General features: G+C 38.0%; 1 protein-coding gene across 16 annotated transcripts in view; it reads left to right on the forward strand.

The window, feature by feature from the left end:
- The window catches only part of TMC1 (transmembrane channel like 1), a 395,885-nt gene that overhangs the window by 302,223 nt on the left and 72,113 nt on the right, over nt 1–21,549 (forward strand). For all 16 annotated transcript variants that reach the window (XR_009503683.1, XM_059924903.1, XM_059924912.1 and 13 more), the window contains 2 exons: nt 14,034–14,124; nt 15,867–15,948. Coding sequence is in view for 15 of the 16 variants with exons in the window: in XM_059924903.1 (XP_059780886.1) it covers nt 14,034–14,124; nt 15,867–15,948 (173 nt within the window). In the remaining variant the exon portion in view is untranslated. The remainder of the gene's footprint in view (nt 1–14,033; nt 14,125–15,866; nt 15,949–21,549) is intronic.

Here is a 21,549-nt window from a genome sequence, read left to right on the forward strand (position 1 = left end):
ATTAAGTCCATCTTGTTTAATGTATCATTTAAAGCTTGTGTTTCCTTATTTATTTTCATTTTGGATGATCTGTCCATTGGTGAAAGTGGGGTGTTAAAGTCCCCTACTATGATTGTGTTGCTGTCGATTTCCCCTTTTATGGCTGTTAGTACTTGCCTTATGTATTGAGGTGCTCCTATGTTGGGTGCATACATATTTACAATTGTTATACCTCCCTCTTGGATCGATCCCTTGATCATTATATAGTGTCCTTCTTTGTCTCTTGTAATAGTCTTTATTTTAAAGTCTATTTTGTCTGATATGAGAATTGCTACTCCAGCTTTCTTTTGATTTCCATTTGCATGGAATATCTTTTTCCATCCCCTCACTTTCAGTCTGTATGTGTCTCTAGGTCTGAAGTGGGTCTCTTGTAGACAGCATATATATGGGTCTTGTTTTTGTATCCATTCAGCCAGCCTGTGTCTTTTGGTGGGAGCATTTAATCCATTTACATTCAAGGTAATTATCGATATGTATGTTCCTATTCCCATTTTCTTAAATGTTTTGGGTTTGTTATTGTAGGTGTTTTCCTTCTCTTGTGTTTCTTGCCTAGAGAAGTTCCTTTAGCATTTGTTGTAAAGCTGGTTTGGTAGTGCTGAACTCTCTCAGCTTTTGCTTGTCTCTAAAGGTTTTAATTTCTCCATCACATTTGAATGAGATCCTTGCTGGGTAGAGTAATCTTGATTGTAGGTTCTTCTCCTTCATGACTTTAAGTATATCCTGCCACTTCCTTCTGGCTTGCAGAGTTTCTGCTGAAAGATCAGATGTTAACCTTATGGGGATTCCCTTGTGTGTTATTTGTTTTTTTTCCCTTGCTGCCTTTAATATGTTTTCCTTATATTTAATTTTTGACAGTTTGATTAATATGTGTCTTGGCGTGTTTCTCCTTGGGTTTATCCTGTATGGGACTCTCTGTGCTTCCAGGACTTGATTAACTATTTCCTTTCCCATATTAGGGAAGTTTTCAACTATAATCTCTTCAAATATTTTCTCAGTCCCTTTCTTTTTCTCTTCTTCTTCTGGGACCCCTATAATTCGAATGTTGGTGCGTTTAATGTTGTCCCAGAGGTCTCTGAGACTGTCCTCAGTTCTTTTCATTCTTTTTTCTTTATCCTGCTCTGCAGTAGTTATTTCCACCATTTTATCTTCCAGGTCACTTATCCTTTCTTCTGCCTCAGTTATTCTGCTATTGATCCCATCTAGAGTATTTTTAATTTCATTTATTGTGTTTTTCATCATTGCTTGATTCCTCTTTAGTTCTTCTACGTCCTTGTTAAATGCTTCTTGCATTTTGTCTATTCTATTTCCAGGATTTTGGATCATCCTTACTATCATTATTCTGAATTCTTTTTCAGGTAGACTACCTATTTCCTCTTCATTTGTTAAGTCTAGTGTGTTTTGACCCTGCTCCTTCATCTGCTGTGTGTTTTTCTGTCGTCTCATTTTGCTTATCTTACTGTGTTTGGGGTCTCCTTATCACAGGTTGCAGGTTTGTAGTTCCCGTTGTTTTTGGTATCTGTCCCCAGTGGCTAAGGTTGGTTCAGTGGGTTGTGTAGGCTTCCTGGTGGAGGGAACTAGTGCCTGAGCTCTGGTGGATGAGGCTGGATCTTGTCTTTCTGGTGGGCACGTCCACGTCTGGTGGTGTATTTTGGGGTGTCTGTGGCCTTATTATGATTTTAGGCAGCCTCTCTGCTAATGGATGAGGCTGTGTTCCTGTCTTGCTAGTTGTTTGGCATAGGGTGTTCAGCACTGTAGCTTGCTGGTCATTGAGTGATGCTGGGTCTTGATGTTGAGATGGAGATCTCTGAGAGATTTTTGCCGTTTGGTATTACGTGGAGCTGGGAGGTCTCTTGTGGACCAGTGTCCTGAAGTTGGCTCTCCCACCTCCGAGGTACGGCCCTGATGCCTGGCTGAAGCACCAAGAGCCTTTCGTCCACACGGCTCAGAGTAAAAGGGAGAAAAAATAGAAAGAAAGGAAGGAAGGAAGGAAGGAAGGAGGAAGGAAGGAAGGAAGGAAGGAAGGAAGGAAAGAAAGAAAGAAAGAAAGAAAGAAAAGAAAGAAAGAAGCTATAATATAGTGAAGTAAAATAAAGCTATTGTAAAGCAAAGCTATACAGACAAAATCTCCCCCAGAAGCATATACATATACACTCACAAAAAAAAAAAGGAAAAGGGGAAAAATTAATATATCCTGCTCCCAAAGTCCACCTCCTGAATTTGGGATGATTCGTTGTCTATTCAGGTATTCAACAGATGCAGGCACATCAAGTTGTTTGTGGAGTTTTAATCCGCTTCTTCTGAGGCTGCTGGGACAGATTTCCCCTCCTCTTCTCTGTTCGCACAGCTCCTGGGGATCAGCTTTGGATTTGGACCCGCCTCTGCGTGTAGGTCGCCTGAGGGCGTCTGTTCCCCGCCCAGACAGGACGGGGTTAAAGGAGCAGCTGCTTCGGGGACTCTGGCTCACCCAGGCCGCGGGGAGGGAGGGGTACAGAGGAGGCGGGGCGAGCCTGCGGCGTCAGAGGCCGGCGTGACGTTGCAGCAGCCTGAGGCGCGCAGTGCGTTCTCCCGGGGGATGTTGTCCCTGGATCACGGGACCCTGGCAGTGGCGGGCTGCACCGGCTCCCGGGAGGGGCGGTGTGGAGAGTGACCTGGGCTCGCACACAGGCTTCTTGGAGGCGGCAGCAGCAGCCCCAGCGTCTCACGCCCGTCTCTGGGGTCCGCGCTGATAGCCGCGGCTCGCGCCAGTTTCTGGAGTTCGTTTAGGCGGCGCTCTGAATCCCCTCTCCTTGCGCGCCGCGAAACAAAGAGGCAAGAAAAAGTCTCTTGCCTCTTCGGCAGCTGCAGACTTTTTCCCGGTCTCCCTCCCAGCCAGCTGTGGTGCGCTAACCCCTTCAGGCTGTGTTCACGCCGCCAACCCCAGTCCTCTCCCTGCGATCTGACCGAAGCCCGAGCCTCCGCTCCCAGCCCCGCCCGCCCCGGCGGGGGAGCAGACAAGCCTCTCGGGCTGGTGAGCGCTGCTCGGCGCCGAGCCTCTGTGCGGGAGTCTCTCCGTTTTTCCCTCTGCGCCCCTGTTGCTATGGGATCCGCGCTGTTAGCTGCGGCTTGCGCCCGTCTCTGAAGTTCGTTTAGGCGGCGCTCTGAATCCCCTCTCCTCGCGCACCAGGAAACAGGGAAGAGAAAGTCTCTTGCCTCTTCAGCAGCTGCAGACTTTTTCCCGGACTCCCTCCCGGCTAGCTGTGGTGCACTAACCCCTTCAGGCTGTGTTCACGCCGCCAACCCCAGTCCTCTCCCTGCGATCCGACCGAAGCCTGAGCCTCAGCTCCCAGCCCCGCCCGCCCCGGCGGCTGAGCAGACAAGCCTCTCGGGCTGGTGAGTGCTGGTCAGCGCCGAGCCTCTGTGCGGGAAGTGCGGGAATCTCTCCGCTTTGCCCTCCGCACCCCTGTGGCTGCGCTCTCCTCCGTGGCTCCGAAGCTTCCCCCCTCTGCCACCCGCAGTCTCTGCCCGCGAAGGGGCTCCTAGTGCGTGGAAATCTTTCCTCCTTCACAGCTCCCTCCCACTGGTGCAGGTGCCATCCCTATTCTTTTGTCTCTGTTATTTCTTTTTTCTTTTGCCCTACCCAAGTACGGGGGGAGTTTCTTGCCTTTTGGGAGGTCTGACGTTTTCTGCCAGCGTTCAGTGGGTGTTCTGTAGGAGCAGTTCCACGTGTAGATGTATTTCTACTGTATCTGTGGGAAGGAAGGTGATCTCCGCGTCTTACTCTTCCGCCATCTTCTCTCCTCCCCCCTAGAAACTTTTAAGTTAAATATAAATCACTTCTTTCAAAGAGTCATATTAATTATGCTTTTGTAATATATATACACACATATATATGTATATACTATTATACATATACATACATATTTACACTCAAATATCTATAAAAGATACATGATTCTTTGGCTGAATTAAGTTTTATATTTTATGCACTCACTATTATAGTGTTTCTTGACCAGTGGTTGGTCACAGTGATCGGGAAAGCTTAAAAGGGAGGCTATGGAAGGAAACTGTGAAATAGTAAGACTCCAAGTCAACTCAGCAGAAAGACTAGTTCACGTAGGAGTATAATATGCTCTGTGGGTGACCTCACCTAAGTTGTGTTGCCAAATGCTCAGGAGAGACTCCAGATCTAAGTTTATCTTGTGGCAAGAGATTAAATTTACCAGGTAGTTTTCCGCAGAGCTCACTGAACTGCCATCATTTAAAATTTCTTGCCCACTCTTGGATCAAAAGGCAGAACACACTGTTCTAACAGAAAACTAAGGCTTTCTAGTATTCCTAAATATCACCACACAAAATTTTGAAAAAAAATATTTCACAATACTTAGAAATGTTGACCAGGGGCTAAATATGAACACACAGGTGTTGTGCAGAAATATTTTACCAAACCTTTCAAAGCAGAATGGCTCCTCTCACTCTGAAGCAGTGCCCTGTGAATCCTTCTGTTTCACAGTATTTAGAATTCATTAAACATGTTTGATTAGAATGCACATGAACCAAGCAAAATTAGCACAGTATGTCTACCAATCCCTGAATGTTAGTATATCTAAGAATATGAGATTGTACTTGAGGTTCATGGTGGAAATATCTCCTTTCTTAAGGAAATTTCTGCAAACCGATGCCTGGAATGCCTTTCTCTGCCTACTCAATTTTATCAGCCTTTTAATGTCCAGTTTAATTCTTATCTCATCTACAATGTCTTCAACAAGCTCTCAAGCCTCCAGGGCCCTCTCCCTTTTCACTTCAAGGCTGCCTAGCACTGTTGTGTAACAATTTTATGGGCCTATATCTCTTTTTTCTTAATGGAGTTTAAGCTTCAGAAAGGAATCTACATGTTTCTTTTAGTTTTTTCAAAACACTTAGCTCACTGCTAAAAACATAAAACACACTCAATAAATACTTAGAAAAAATGGCTAAGTAAAAAGGAGAATTAAAAAATTATAGAAATAAAATAAATTTACTTATTGATCAGAATTTGATAGGTCCTTCTTACATCTATGTATAGCAATCTGTATTTTCAGTGCTACTTCTACCTTCTTCTGAGTATAATTTTCCCACAGTGAAGGAGGGAGAGGATACACTGACGTTTTGCAAATCTTTGGTGTTGAGAATAGTTGAGGTAAGATTTTAGATTTAACTTTGCTTGTTACTCTTCAGCTCTTGATCTTAAGATTCATTTGTGGCTTTAAGGACACATTCTCCCTAAATCTCATTTCTGCTCAAAAGCCAAAGCAATAACAATAGACTGGGATATACCTCAATGTCTTAGGGATATGGCCTAGAACTCTGCAGCCCACGTAATGCCACCCCTACTTTCAGGGGTATTGTTTTAGGTATGTGTTGTTAATTGCATGCTCATTGATGCATTAAAACAAAAGACAAAAATCAAAATAAAATAAAAAATCCTTGATATAGAGCTTAATAAGAAGGTCTGGAGAGATATTAATAAAGTTACTATTACAGATTGTTTTAGATGGAGAAAGAATTCTTTACAGCAACTTAGTTGCACATTGTCTCTGCTGATAACGTTACAAATCTTAGAATTTTTTGGTGTCCTTGTATGGCAGAAAACCAGTTTATGCTGTGACCAATATCTAAAACTCAGCACAAACTATTAGCTCCTGGGGAAATCTATATTGTCTTCTTTCCCCTCTCCTATAATACAAAGGAAAATTATTAACCATAAATTGATTTTTAAATTAACCAGGTAGAGCAGAATTAGGAAAAGATTTAATCAGCAAGTAGAAAGAGGATCTAGTGTGCTTTCTTTCTTTATTAAACTACTAAAACCCAGCTATGTTGTTTCTCCCTTGATTCATCTAAAATTACTCTGAGATGCTTTACTGACCTCTAGGGTACAACTAAAATATGTTTGAGTTTTTATTTGACATTTAAGCCAGCCATGAAAATTAGCATTGTTTCATAGTCCAGGGAACAAAGAAGTTATCCTAGGTCTGGAGAATTTCTATGGCTAGTAACTTTGAACTTAATACAGATTTGACCTACCCAAGCTTTGCTTTGGTTATTTACCAACACCAGCAGCTGGCTTTGACACATCTCCATGAATGTCATCAGAGCTGATGAAAAAATTGTCTTAAGAACTCTTTGTGCACAGATCATTGTTATGTTTATTGCTTATGAAATGTTTAGAAGTCTTGGTGATCTCTCTCTGTCTCTCTCTCCATACATATATATTTTAAACTGTGAAATCTGTGAAGTGGTGCTATTAAAAGGAAGCACACAAAAATAAGCCACATATATAGGGTAAGAGGTTATGTGGATATACAGCCAACATTTTTGCTTGTTCTTTGTTGCTTGTTTTCAGATTGTTTCAGACGTGTTTAGTTAGTTACTCTTTAGGGATATAAGATAAAGAGTGAGCTAGGGACTTGAAAAATAAAGTTATTCACCAAAATAAATTTATCAAGCTTCAAAATATGTAGAGTATTACCAATGCAAGGGGACACCAAAATAATCATATTTAATCATATTTGATATAGTAGCTTTTTAGCCCAAACCTCCAACAACTTGCTTGGCCACGTAAAAATCTCTTAAATTTACTACTCTCAACAAATAATATTTGGTTTAGTTCCGAATTTGGTCCTCAACTAGTTGCACGTTGGAACCATTTAGGGATGTTAAAAAGTACTGATGCCTATGTCCCACCCCTAGAGATTGTGACTTAAGTGGTCTGGGAATGGGGACACCTGGCCTTTGAAATTTTTAAAAGATCCCACAGGTGATTCTGAGGTGTAGGTAGTTTACGAACCACAGCCAGACTGTCATCTAGTCTTATTGTAGGTGTTCATTCATTACAATAGCATTTGTTGAAACTCACTTCTGTGCCAGGTGCTATAGTAAATATTGGGAAATTAGAACAAAAGACATGGACCTTGCTTTCAGGAAATCCCAGTGCAGTGGTGCAAATGGACCATGGGTTAACTACAATACATGAGGTAATTACTACATGAAGGTCAGAGGTTAAATCACCCTGACCTGGGGCTGGAGGCGAGTGTTAGAAAGGAAAATCAGGAAAGCCCTTGTGGAGGAGCTGTAGTGTTGGCCTGGCTGTTGAACTGAAAATGGAAAGGAAGAGAACAGGTGGAGAAGACGGGAAGGGCATTCCAGAAAGAGGAAACAGCTGGTATAAAGGCATTAGAAATCAAGCTACATCCAGCCTCTCATTTTGTTTTCCTCTAATTCATCTTGCACATCATTGTTGCAACATTTTTCATGTAGCACACCGTACTGCACTCATCAGTTTCCTGCTAACAAAATGCTCATGGATCCTTATAGAGATCAGAGTGAATTCTGTACTGCTTAACTTGGCATCAGGGCATGCCAACTCCTCCTCTAAAGCACTTAGACTGTTTTCTTCATCACCCACCTGAAGACCCCAGGTGCACTTCCATCTCTTCACCATTGCTCACACCATTTCCCTATGCTGTCATGTCCTTGCTGCAATGTTGACCATGTAGCTGAATCCTCCTTTTGTTCAAGGTTCTTTCTAACCACCCCACTCTCTCATCTGAATCTTTCAGCACTTAATTTTACTGTTTATTCATTTGGTAGTAATTAGATGATGCCCTAAATATTTATCTATGTCTTAGCTTTTTGATGGAATTAGAAATGCCTTACACAAAACCATAGAACCACATTCTTTTTTTTTTCTTCATACGGCACAGTGCCTTGAAACAAATAAAAATCTATATTTTATTACTGTAAACAAAACTGTATGATAGTATTATAAGTTTAGAAAATAGAGGAACTAATTATTTGCATAATTGCCCAGTCTTTGGCCATTGACACACACGAGTTTTACATAGTTGTAAAGATAGTGTACAAATCGTTCTTTATTCTGAAGTTTTACTCAAGGTATCATATACATTGCCCAGAAAAATAATAAATGTCTTTGAATAATAATCAAAAGTACCATTTACCCCTGGTATACCAAGAACTGCTTTGTTTATGTTGTCTCAACTTTTACATGTCCTTATACCAATCCCATGAGGTAAATAATGATGCTATTCTGGGAAAACGACATACGAGCTCAATTCCTAAGCTGAGCTATGCCACTTACTCTTTGGGTAAATTTGGACACTTCTTTTACTGATCTAATCCTCAGTTTCCTCATCTCTGAAATGGGGATAATAATAGTTCCCACCTTGCAGGATTTGGTGGGGATTAAAGGAGATGATGGACATAAATAGTGCCTGGCTTATGGCAAACATTCAGTATGTTAGCTGTCATTGCTGTTACTGTTGCTGGTCACATTTTATAGGCGAGAAAGCTTGGGATCAACAACATCTCCCCAAGAGCACACAGCTAGTATGTGACAGAGCCAGGACTCAAATCTGTGTCTCAATTGTAAGATACAGATTGCAGAACTGAATAGAATGTGGTCCTAGTCAAGGGAGAGAGCTCTCTTTTTGTCTCTTACCGCAGACTCCCCAGCTGTCCAAGCATCCTGAGCTCTCTGCAACAGCACAGCGTGGCTGGAGCAGGACTCGGGCTGGCACCACCAATACCTCCTCCCCGGCAACATCATAGCTGTGGCTTTTGCAGCCGGACACCTGGGCGCTCTCATCAGGTCTCAAATGTAAGGCTGAATTCTCTCCTGCTCTTCTGGTAACAAGACCGATTCCCACTATTCTCACGTCTCACTAGGGTCACAATCTAAAGGGAAATGGACTGGCTTTCTGCAGGGTTTTGCCTGGAAGTATCTAGTCCTTTCTCAACTTTTTAATTTGGAGAGTCAGCATAAAAATTAAAGTCAGCCCTGTTAGTACTATTGCTATTAATAATAGTTACTATTTATAGTGCTCTTCCTGTTTGCCATGGATGCATTACATACATTGTTACTAAACACATCACATACATTATTTCCTATAATGCATACAACAACCATATGGAATAGCTATTACTGTCTCTGTTTTATAGATGAAACAACTGAGCATCTTAACCATTATAACTGCTGCCACCAGCATCCCCGTTATAAAAGCACATGTTTTGAATCCTCAGTTCCAGTATTAGGATGACTTAAAATAATTCTGCCAGTCTAATTATGGAGTTATATTATCTAGAAAGGCCTATAATCCTTATTTTCAATCCCTGTATATTAGACTGTCTTCTTACCTCCTCAACTTTCTTTCAATTACTCAGTAATATTTTAGGAAAAGTCAGAGTTCTGACTTTTAGTCAATTTAAATTGGTCAACTTTTTTTTTTAAATGGCATTGTTTATTAGGAAAGGACCTTTCATTCTTCTGATCCCTTTACTGGGAAGTAATGTTCATGAGCACAAGTTTTGATTACAGTTGCCTTAAAGACCAGTTTTGAAAAGTCTTTCGTTTACTTGAGCAATAAGTTGGTTACTCAATGATACTATCAAACTGAGAACAAGAGGAAAGAAAAGTCAGCTTAACCTAACCCAAACGAGAACATCTTTCCTGGGATGAGAATGTGTCAAAGGCAGCATAGCATGTCCTAAATCCCTTGTGTCATCAGGGTTGTATCATGTGTTCTGGGTAAATTATCTATTTTGTAAGTTAGGGCAAAGCGTGCTCCTTCAACTAACTGTGAAAGCATTCTTGAAAGCCCATGAAACCTTATTATTCTAATTACCAACACAAGGGGTTGATAAATAAATTATGAGACCAGGTATTATTGTCATTAAGTAGACCTTGCTCAATTATTTATCCCTGGGTCTGGGGTTACAACTCAGAGAGCTGTGCATATTGTACCAGGGCTTTGAGCTCTGAGACCTGGAGACTGGATTACAGTCTTGGCAGGCAGCTTTTGTTGAATGCAATTCAAGGGGACGACACACATTCTTCAGTCAGATATTTCGATGGTTTGAGGCCAATAGATATTCAAAGTTTATCCACAAGAGCCTATTTCATTTTAGCCATGTAGATAAATCCCTTTAAATTATCCAGATCAATACAAATGGGTAGGAAAACGGATTCACTACAGGAAAAACATAAAGAAAATTTTTTGCTTTTTAGTTTTCAAAGACTCTGGTCTTTGTTTTTTTGCATTCTAACATCTGTCATGGGTACTTTAGTGTGATAAGTATCAGTCAGTGTTTATCTCCATACTGGCTAGTTTCTTTTTGTATCTTGTTTCTAACAGCACAGTGAAAGATGTTGTCTTCTGGTTAAGAAATCTGTTATCAGGGAGGATGGGATTGGGTGATACTAGTTTTCTTCCATCCTGAAATCATGCCATCTCATTGTAAAGGTCAGCCCTGAAAATAGTGTTAAGGTGTGTTCTTTCACTGAGCTCTTCCACCCCAATATCCCCTCTTCTAGGCCGGAAAGGTGCAAGAGTGCTTTCTTACATCCCAAGAGCATCAGATTAGGGGGATCAAGAATCTGTTCTTGTTTAACAATTCTTTGCCCACCCCATACCCCTGGCTTTGTTTTAAAGTCATCCCCCAGATTTCTGATGAGTTGAGTCTAGTAGTTATTTTGGCCAGGGTGGGAAGTGGGGAGCAGGAGGCGCTAGAATGGCTGGTCAGGGAGCCCTTAAGTATGAAACTTGGGGAAGATCTCTTGAAGAATGGAGGAGGGGTTAGGGCATTAGGACACTTGTGATTATGTGGAGTAGAGTGAAGTCCAGACTTTCGTTTGAAAACTGTCAGGATATGTATGTTGAGGGTGGGGTAGGGTAGTAATTGGAAGAGAAGTATGAAACTATGCTTAGTATCAGGGATAAATTGGCAATTTAAGAGACAAAAAATAAAAACTTGTTTAGATTGTCCAAAGGAAAATATATCTATAATGACTGATGAGAAACCTTATGAATGCCATGAAAATAAGTTTCTGTATTTGTTAAATGAATTTATAATTAATTTTGTGGTGACTTAAATTTGGTTATAATCCTGACTTCCCTCTCTCTCTTAAATCTTGCTAGTTTAATGTTCCTGTAACATAATTATCAGCTCCCAAAATTTAAAATCTTGTCAGAAATATGGAGTAGAATAGCTATTTCTTTACACTCCTGTCTGCTTAGAGCAGTCATGTTTTCTAATTGGCCACTCAGCTAGAAAGTGATCTAATTCTAATAGGCCAAACTGATGTTCTTTAATTATCTGCTAAACATCAGGAGCAGTGGATATCCCCATAAAATAGTCACCTTATTACATTTGAAAAACAAATTTTGATTTTACTACTAAGAAGAATTTTTGGTCCTCCATTTATATATGTTTATTATAATAGAGAATGATGTGATAATTCCTGTATATACTTGGTTTTATGAATTTCAAAATTCTTGATGCCAAATAATTGCTATAACATGATGTATAGGTTCCTAAAAATTTCTACACTATGAAAAATTGGGTAATGAAAACTACAGGGCTTACAGGAAAAATGGGGATGGGGCACAATATTCAGAAACATCATCAGTGACACATTAAAAAAAGATAGAAATTTAAGAAAACAGCAGCAACATTTTACACATGTTTAATGGCTGAGAAATACATAAACACTGCAATAAATATGGCAGTTTACCTTAAAAAAGACCTGAAGTTTGCTTGTGGAAATGACAAGATTGCAGTTTGTGAATTATTGTGAAGCGTGGAAGGAGGGTCATTGTAACACCAGCTCTGAATGGATGTGACTTTTCTAACACATGGGGTGCCATGAAGTAGCTGGTTGATGAGGTGTGTGCATTTTGTATATATACTGCTAGGTTTAGATGGATGTGTTTTTTTCTTGTATTCACCCAGTGTTTCTTGTAGATAAAATCACATGTAAGCAAACACAAAATCTGTGTTATGTTCAGATTGTTCCGTAATATAACAATCATGTTAGAACAGATTCTTGGTTTCAAAACAAGTGTTACAGTGGAATTGACAGTGTAATAATTCCTTCAACACATTCACATCTATAGTCTCATCTTATTCTCGCCACCACCCCAGCAAGCAGGGAAGCAATTGCCCAATTTTTGTTTGTTTGTTCGAGAATCCTGACCTGTTAAAAGCTACACAGTAACTGGAGGAAACTGTGCCAGAGCTTGCTCAGGTGTGTGCGAGTCCCAAGCAAGTAGGCTTTCCTCTGAGAAGCGGGATTGCTCCTCAATGTGAGTACAGAGAGTGACAAAAACATGGGCAAAGTTACAGAGACAAATCACAGAGGCTGGGTTAGGACTCAGGTTACTTGATTTTCAGCTTAGATCAGTTCAACATTTTATAAAGTGTCTGCTAAGTACCACACTCATTCCTGTCTTATCTCTATAACACATAGTTAAAGCTTAACTGTGATACGGTTTTTTGATTGCATGGATCTAAAAACCCAGCCATGAGAGCTCAGTTTATACTTGTTGATGGGGCTTTATTGAACATTTTAAAATGTGTAGAATGTCCTAGAAACTGTTTTTCAATTAATCTTCACAGCCCAGAAGTCATGTCAAATGTCAGGGTGTTTGACAAGGCCAGCCTAATAAATCTTCTTCATTTCTAGAAAGCTGTCCTACTAAGTTTCTGAGAAGACTAAAGAGAAGGGTGCAATCCCAAAGTCTAGGAATGATTTTTCCTTTAAGCATTAATTGATGTGGAAAATACAATTATTAGATACTCCCTTGTCTCTATCTATCCAAATTATGCCATTTAGGTCTATTTCAAGAAGGTTTCAGTTTACTAAACACCTCCTATGGTCAAAGTAGTGAACAGTGCTGTGAGAGATACAAAAAGACAAGATATTGTCCCTGCCATTAAGGAAATGATGTGGGAAGTCTGTTTGATGACTGAAGAGAATCTTCTCTGTTGTGCTTGTGTTTTTATGGCAGGTCATGGGTGGGTGCACATGCACAGGTGAGTAATGGGGCACAATTTTCTAGTTATCAGCTAAGTTAGCAGACATGTGCTGTTTTCATCACTGGGTATTGTAAAATCATGAGTTTAGCACTGATACTAAGGAACACAGAAAATCCTTCACCAACTTAAGGATGAAGTTTCATTTTTCACTTTTTAAAGAGTACTTTGTGTGTTGTTTATTTATAGTCATGTGTTGAAGGGGCTTGTCTGTAAAACCACATATTCCAAGGGCCTCCCAACTGACGACAGCATTGTACCTGTAGAACCAATGTCCAGGTTTGGATTATCCCTTGGTTCTCTTGGGTTATGCCTTTTACGGCCCCAGAGAGGTCAAGGCAAACCTGGACTGCCTCTATTTTAAATATTCTTTTCATATCTCACACAAACAACAATAGCGAAAATGACTAAAAAGGTTACAAAAGTTGTAGTATATATAACATGTTCACTTTATCCGTTTTGATGAATTAATGCTTTTTACCACATACACAAAGACACTAATGTGACTACTGTAAATGTGCAAATATTTGGGAATAACGTTAAAGTTTAAATTTGAAGCCCTTTTGGAATGTGAGGCCAAAAAGTATTCCTTTCCTTTTCTCTCTTCCCTCAACCCCATTTGCTTTACAGCATATGATTTTTCTGTTTTAAGTCATAATTGCTTTTATGAGATTAAATACCAGTTCAATAAGTGTGTTCTATGTCAGTTTGTCCTAAACTCCCTGCCCTATTTTTAAAAAAACAGCCATCCTTAAAAAAGAAGGAAAGCAAGTATTTTAAAATAAACATTCTGACCGCCAGAATCTGAAGTAAACTTCAGATTCAATTTTATATGTGGTAGAAATGAGAAGAACTAGGGTTCTCTATTTTGACACCTAGCATAAATTCCTTGCTTTTTGATGACTCCAGCTGATTTAATAAGTGAGACTGAAATATCTCATTCTTTCTGACCAGAATTAAAAAACTTAAACATCCATTACAAGTCCCAAGGTTATGAAATTCAGCTTACATTCACTTGTTAAGGGTTTGAAAGGGTCTAGAAGAAATAAGACAGTAGACCTAATAAAATTAAATATCCACTACCTTTATACTGTATTAATCTCAACCCACCGCCACCCACCCCTTATTTTGTTTTATTTCCTCAGGGAAGCAAAAAAATTTGTGAGTGAAAATGAAGGGGCTCTTGGGAAAGGAAAAGGAAAACGGTGGTTTGCATTTAAGATGATGATGGCCAAGGTAGGTATTTTCTTAGCTCAGTTTGGTTGATGCCATTTATGCTCAGTGGAAGCCGTGTTGCCCCCGAGGGGTGGTAAAATTGGTTCTGTTTTGAGTGAAAAAAATGTTATACGTTATGTCTATACATAGGTACATATACAGTAGATAAAGAGTATTCTGCGTTACTGAAATTAGGAGAAAGGGATGATTCAGAAAAAAAATTGTCCTAAAAGGCTCTTTAAAGGAGTTAAAATGAAAATAAGTCGATAAACATTGATTTATGGCAAAAGACTGACTTGTGTGCTTTTATCACTTCCAAATGTAAAAGGTTGAGCCCCTTTCATTTTCATTCCCTGGGAGTTAAGGGGTTCTGGGTCAAGGTTTCTTTCTCAAAATGTCTACAAGTTACACGGCCATATAGCTCTTCTCTACCGTGAACATCAACTGAAGATTGGATAGAAAATAAGAAAAAACAAATGATATGCCAATATAATTATAGATCTTTGGAAAAGATAGAAAAGAAACTAACATTTATTTAGCACTTATATGTGCCAAGCACTGAATTAAATCCTTCTATAAAAATCGAATCTTTATATAAAAATCTTTCCATATTTAATTCTCACAGCAAAGTAGGTATGTAGGTATTATTATCTCCTCTTTACAAATGTTCTACCACCTGAGGCTAAATATATTCCCATAAAGATGGGAGTTTTGTGACTAAAGTTCATATATCTTAAATATGAAATATATAGATAGATCTATAATATATATTTATACGTCATATATATCATAGATTAGTTTTGTCTGTTTTTACAATTTAAATAAATGGAATCATATAGCATTTATGCTTTTGTTTCTGGCTTCTTTGATGCAATGTTATTTTCATGAGATATGTTCATGTCATGGGAGTTATAGTTCATTTTTATTTATGTGTTGTATCCCATCATATGAAGATGCTGTCATTTATTTATCCATTCTGTTATAGATGAATATTTGGGTTGTTTCTGGTCTAGGTAATCTTTCAAACTCCAGACTTGCCTCAAGTCTTATTTAGGCTCCCCATGTCTGTCTAGCTGACCATTATCCCAGCATAATCTGTACATGTGCAAAGTTATCTGCCCCATTCTCATTCTTCTTCTTGGTGGTCCTCTTGATCATGGGTAACCCAACATTGTTGGGTAAAATGGAAGGAAGATCTTTTATAAAAACTAATTTATGATTCTTTTTCTTCTTCCTTTTACTATAACACCATGCCTTTCCATTTAGCTGACTGTTCTACCTCTACCAGAATGAAAAGTCATAGCACTTACCATCCTGTATAGAAATTACCTGTTTATGTACAGTGTACTTGATCCAGAAGCCCTTCAAGGCAGGAACTATGTCTTATTTATATTTCTTTAATTTCTTCATGCAGTGAATATTTAATTAAACACACACCATTTGCTGATCACCTTATTAGGTGCTAACTCAGTCCCTGCTCTCTTATTGTGTGGTAGCATAAACAGATATTTCTCAGTGGTCAGCATATTTTCTGTAAAACAGAGAGTTAGTAAACATTTTTTTAATTAACTTGATCCAGGGGTAGGTGGGGAACAGGGAGGCAAGTGAAACTAGCATCTTCCCTTATTACAAAAAGCAATATGTGATGCCAGAGCGATCTGTCCAAGCTCATTGTCATGAGATATTTTGGGATGAGTGTGGGAGATAAGCATCTTAACAAACAAGCAGTTGGGTTTTACTGTTGTACTTGGCTTTCTTTTCAGAAATGGGCAAAATTTCTCCGTGATTTTGAGAACTTCAAAGCTGCTTGTGTCCCCTGGGAAAATAAAATCAAGGCAATTGAAAGTAAGTGCTCATTCGATCTCATTAGATGGGGAATGCTGTCCTAGATAAATGTCTCATAAGCTAATCAGATGCCTTTCTCAGTTTCTGAATTATTGGAAAGATTAAAAACAAGAAAACAAACAAATAAAGACATTTTCATGTCCTCTTTGCTCACTGTGAAGATTTGCTAGCACTTACCAATCATAGCACTGGAGACCCCATTCTCCCTTCCTGCATTAGACCAAAATATTTTTTTGACCTTGTTTTTTCTTCTACATATGGAAGTCAGTATAGTGCACAATGACACTGAATCATCATTGGGAAGGCAGAGATTTTATTTTGGCAATGAACATGACATTGAAAATAGATACTCACTTTAAATATTATAAATTAACTATATTTCAATTAAAAAACTCATATACAAATATCAAAACAACAGAAAATATATATTCACTTGGATGTTAGACAGTAATCAAAATGAACAATGTCTAAAAACAGTGAAGAAATCTTAAAGTATCATTTTCAAACCTCTGAAGTAGAATAAGCAATAATCATCCAGGAACTCGCTATATGAATATCATATTGTGCCTTCATTTTGTACAATATTCATAGTGTACAGAGAAGGCAGGAGAATGTACTCAATCAAAAACCTATTTAGTATAGTGCTCTAGGCTTAGAATAAGGCAAATAAAAATTTTACAATATTGTAAATATGATAGTATGTCATTTCTAAAATAATAAAGAATATAAGGAAAAGGGGATAACATTTAAAATAATTTTGAGCATAATCTTGCCATATTCTGGTTTGTAATAGTTTTGACTAGGATCTGATTTTCCTCCATGCCCCTCCAGATAGCAGGGCAGATTTTCCTGCTGGCTAAATGTTGCATTGCCTAATTAAAATGGAGGCTCCATAGGGAGATAACACAGTTGATGGATATTTCACTGACAAGATTGGGCACGTTTTAGGAGTGACTATCCCTCAGTCCTCTGTCTCTCATTATCAAATGGCAATGAATTAAAATACATCAGCTCATTAATTGAACTTCCTCACACATATTCCTGTGCCATCCCTTTCTTGCCTTATTTTCCTGCTCAACACTTATCACTATCTAAAATACTATATTACTATATCTCAATTAAACTAAATTTAAAAATAAATTACTAAATAAATAATAAATAAAATAAATTAAAAATACAGTAATTTCATTTCATTTTGTGTTCATTTCTTCCAATAGACATGAAGGCAGAGATTTTGTTTTGCTCTTTCCCGGATCCCTAGACCTAGAACTTGCTTGGCCCTAATGAATATGTGTTGAATAAAATTAAACAGAAGACATTTTCCAAACGTCTACCATTCTAGGAAATGGAAAAAAGAAATTTAGACACATCAAAAAAAGAACAGTCATCATGAAATTCTTAAGTTTTAACTGTGCAGCTAAAATATGGTACCTTGAGAGGCATTGTGAAACAGAAGGCCCTTTAGAACATTAAGATCCTGATACAATGTGTGTTGAAAGAACTCTGGATTTTTTTCTTGCTTTGCTACAGATTTGCTGTTTGACTCTGAGCCAGCCATTTAATACCTCTGAGCCTCAGTCTACTCATTTATGAAATGATAAGGATGAATCTTGATCAGTTATGAGATGTATCCCAAGAAATTTGTAATTAATGATAGCTAAAATATATACAATTTGCAAATCATTTATTTTTAAAGGACACTAGAGCAGGTTCCAGTCTATCTCAATAGCAATGTCATGCTAACTTGTGTTGCAATAGCCTATCTTGAGTGGGATAGAAACAAATGGAATTATTTTTATTGCCAGAAATTGCACATAGGAATGAGTTACACATATGACCATAATTTATCATGTGTGTCACAGTGGGAGAAACATATTGAGAGCTACTCAATAATACTTTCAGTTATCTTCCCTCCTCCCCTCTTCCCTCAGAAATTTGGAGCAATCAACCTGGACAGTTCAAGCAAATGTGGATTATTTTCCACATTTATTTTTTGATTAGGTTGTCCTGATTTTTTTCACTTTTCACGTTGCTTTTTGCCTCACTGTGGAGAATTGACACTTATTTTCCATTCTATCAACAATCACCATAACAACCATTTATTGAGTGCCACTCAGAAACCCTACAAACATTATTTCATTTAATCTTTAACATGCCGGCATTGTGCATATTAGCTTTCTGTTTTAGAGTTGTGGTCAATAACTGTCCCAGAATAAGTTAGTAGAGGAGCCAAGATAAAAGGTGAAGTCTGTCTGGGCCCAAAGCTTGCCATTTTCTCAGTGTAGTGTACTGATTTTTACTCTGAAGTAGATTTTATAAACTTTTTCATTTGCACCGGGTCCTAGAGAAGATTAGACCAGGACAATGGCATGATAAGTAATTTCAGATTTCCTTGATAGTTATCCTATTTGGGGAACTATTTCCCACTTTCTCATGTATTTATTTTTTAATGAGTTATTTATTTAATTATATATTTCATAGTCTATAAAATATGTAATGTATTAAGCTCTTAATGATAATCATAAATGCACTGTATACTTTTGGATATTGCATTAGTGAAAAGTATGAAACCTATCTAAGAGTAGATTAGCAGAGTCTTTGGGTTGGACTAACCATCTCATAGAAAGTACCTTACCACAGATAGGAAAAGCGTGTGTCTGTGGTGGTCTTTCAAGCTGAACTGAATGAAAGGTGGAAAGAAATGGGACATGCAATCAGTTTATGAAAGGTTGAGGTCTTCTTGCCCCTTTCTGTCTCTATAGTTTGGGCAATCCTTTTATATTTAGGGCTCTCTATTTCCACATTTGGCTTTTCCGCAAAATTTAGTTACAATCAGTTTGAGATGTCCATGTAAGCGTGTGAAGTTCTTTGCTTTATACTCTTGAGTTATAAGTTATTGAAACAGTTAAATGGAAAATAGACTTATACTAAGAGAGGACTGAATAATTTACCTTCTCTGCAAATTTTTTTTCAGAAAAATGTAGATTAAGCATGTACCCTATTTATAATATCTATACTTTATATTATAAAACTAATATAAATGCTTTTCTCTTAAAGAAATGGCCATTTAATCTTATAAAAGTTTCAGAAATGTTATTATATTCCTTTTAAAGGTCAGAATCATCTAACGTAATATCTCATTTAATCTTCTGAATAAACTTGATGTGATTGATTAATTGATTGAGCAAATACTCACTTACTGAGTGCCTACCATTTATTAGGCATGTTTCTCGGCACTGGGGATGCAATACTGACAAAGACAGGCAAGGGTCAATCTTACATTCAAATGTGTTGATATGTGCGTGCATGGGTGGAGAGACAATTCATAAAACACAAGCAAATAAATAATGAAGATGATTATGGACTGTGGTAAGTGGCAGAGAGAAGCACTCTCTTCGTGCTCCCCTCCCAAAAGTCTTTCTAATCCGCCATGCTCTCACTCACTGCTCCATCGCTAAATAAATACTAACCAAATATTTTCTAAATTTGGTTTTGAAGGAGTCCCAAATTACCAGCCTTCATTAAGTTTCCACAAAGCTCTGTCCCGTACTTGGCAGAATCACAAGAGGAACTCAAGTCAAGTCTAAAACTCATGCTGTTTCCATTTTGATTCCAGTAGGACCTGGATCCCTATACTAGTGTGGACCAGGTACTCACCTGATGACTCCCAACTTTTTTTCGTATAAAAAATAGCTTTGATAATTCTCGTCATGGAGGAATTCTGTGAAGTTCTACATCACATGGTGATGCTGTGGAGTTTTACTATCATGCCAGCCGTGTAAAAGGGCCCTGCCTAAAACCACGTGGTTACCTGCAGAGATGCACCTTATTAACCACATCGCACCGCATATTTTGCTAAAGAAGCTGTGCATTTGTGCTCCCTGGAGTACAAGTATAATATATACCTACTGTGACTCCAACATTACTGTTAAAACCATGGATTAAATCATTAAATGTCTTTCAAGCTGGAGATTACAAGTCTTTCTAAGAATCAAAATCTGCTTCTTCCTAATAGTAAACTACAGCATCAAAGGTGTGATAGACCTCTTCTTTTTTTAGACCAGAAGTAGCTTTAGACAGACAACCTTAAGCACAGAGTTTAAACTGCATGCTTCCCTGCTGGCCTAAAGGCACCAGAAAATATAAATTAAATTTGCCACATTTAATTCCCTATCCCTAGACCAGTTTGAAAGAAACTGTGCTTTGAATCCTAGCCTAACAAGATGGTATTTATATTGTACTTTACAGCAGGTGATATAACTGGTCTTTTCCCATTTAGAAATGTTCATATTTATCTGCTTGTCTTATTACCCATCTGTTCAAGAGGAAATTATACATGATGACAGACTACAAATTACTCTGCCTTAATAATAAATAACCAGAGGGAGAGATGAAACTTTAACATTAATTTAAAGGAAACACAGAAAATTCAGGAATAAGAATATTGCATAAGCTTTAGGCCTCACTTTAATAAATACCAAAGACTGTTTTCATATATTAATAATTTACTAAGGAAATAGCTTTTATTAGTTAGATTAAAGAGAAAAGGAATTGGTCATTTATGGGCACAATCCAAATTTGTGAATTTGACCAGCCTTAGCTGATTGATGGATATTATCTATATCTATTCTTTCATACACACATTCATTGCCTATTTATTCTATATAGCATAGTTTTTTTAAAAAAATGAATTTAACTATGATTATACTTGAGGAGCAATATAACACTGTGGATAAGAGAAATCGAGATTTGGAGTCAGACACCTATAGATCAAAACTATCTGATTTAGAACTCTGGCTCCATCATTTACCACCTACGTAACTATCAATACATATGTAATCCTGGCTCCATCATTTACCAGGTGTGTAACCTATGAAATTTAGTCTCTGTAACATGGGAGTACAATAGATTCCCCTGGCAGGGATTTGATGATGATTAAATGAATTAATTAATATGCAGAGATCAAATAGGTATCTGGAACAAAGATTCATTAAATTTTAGCTATTATTATTATTAATCAAGTCTTGGATCAGTCAACTGCTGTGTTTAAGCTTTTGATTCCCCATCCACACAGTAGGACTAATAATTCTTAACCTTATCAGGTTGTCGAGGTAGTAAAACGAGTTGATGCTGATAATGTTCTTAGTATATGTAATTGACCATCAAAATATGTTAGCAACTATTATTATTATTCCTCATTATTGTTCTTTACAAGAATAAATCAGTTTTATTTGAGAGACTAAGCACATGGAAATGACTGTTCTTTTTAATTATGCTCTTTTAGGTACACTATAGAAAGGTTTCTTTTTTCAGGAAATGCCTGTTCCAGTCAACAATCTCTAGGAAGACAGAACTGCTAGGATAAATGAACATGTAGAGGGAAAATGTCTTCTTTTTCATTTTTGTGTTGAGAAAGGGAAAGGGCATATGGAGCTTTGATGTCAACTGGTTGATTTGTTTTCTCTCCTTTATGATCTTTGATCTTTGTTTGTTTTGTTACTGTTCTTTCCCCTTCTGCCACTGGTAGGTGTCATGCAGAAGGAACATTGTCTTCTGGATACTTTGGTCTCTTTGACCTGTGTCTAGGCCTTTCCTACAATC

This window comes from Balaenoptera ricei, chromosome 6 (assembly GCF_028023285.1).
Source record: "Balaenoptera ricei isolate mBalRic1 chromosome 6, mBalRic1.hap2, whole genome shotgun sequence".
Lineage (NCBI taxonomy): Eukaryota > Metazoa > Chordata > Mammalia > Artiodactyla > Balaenopteridae > Balaenoptera > Balaenoptera ricei.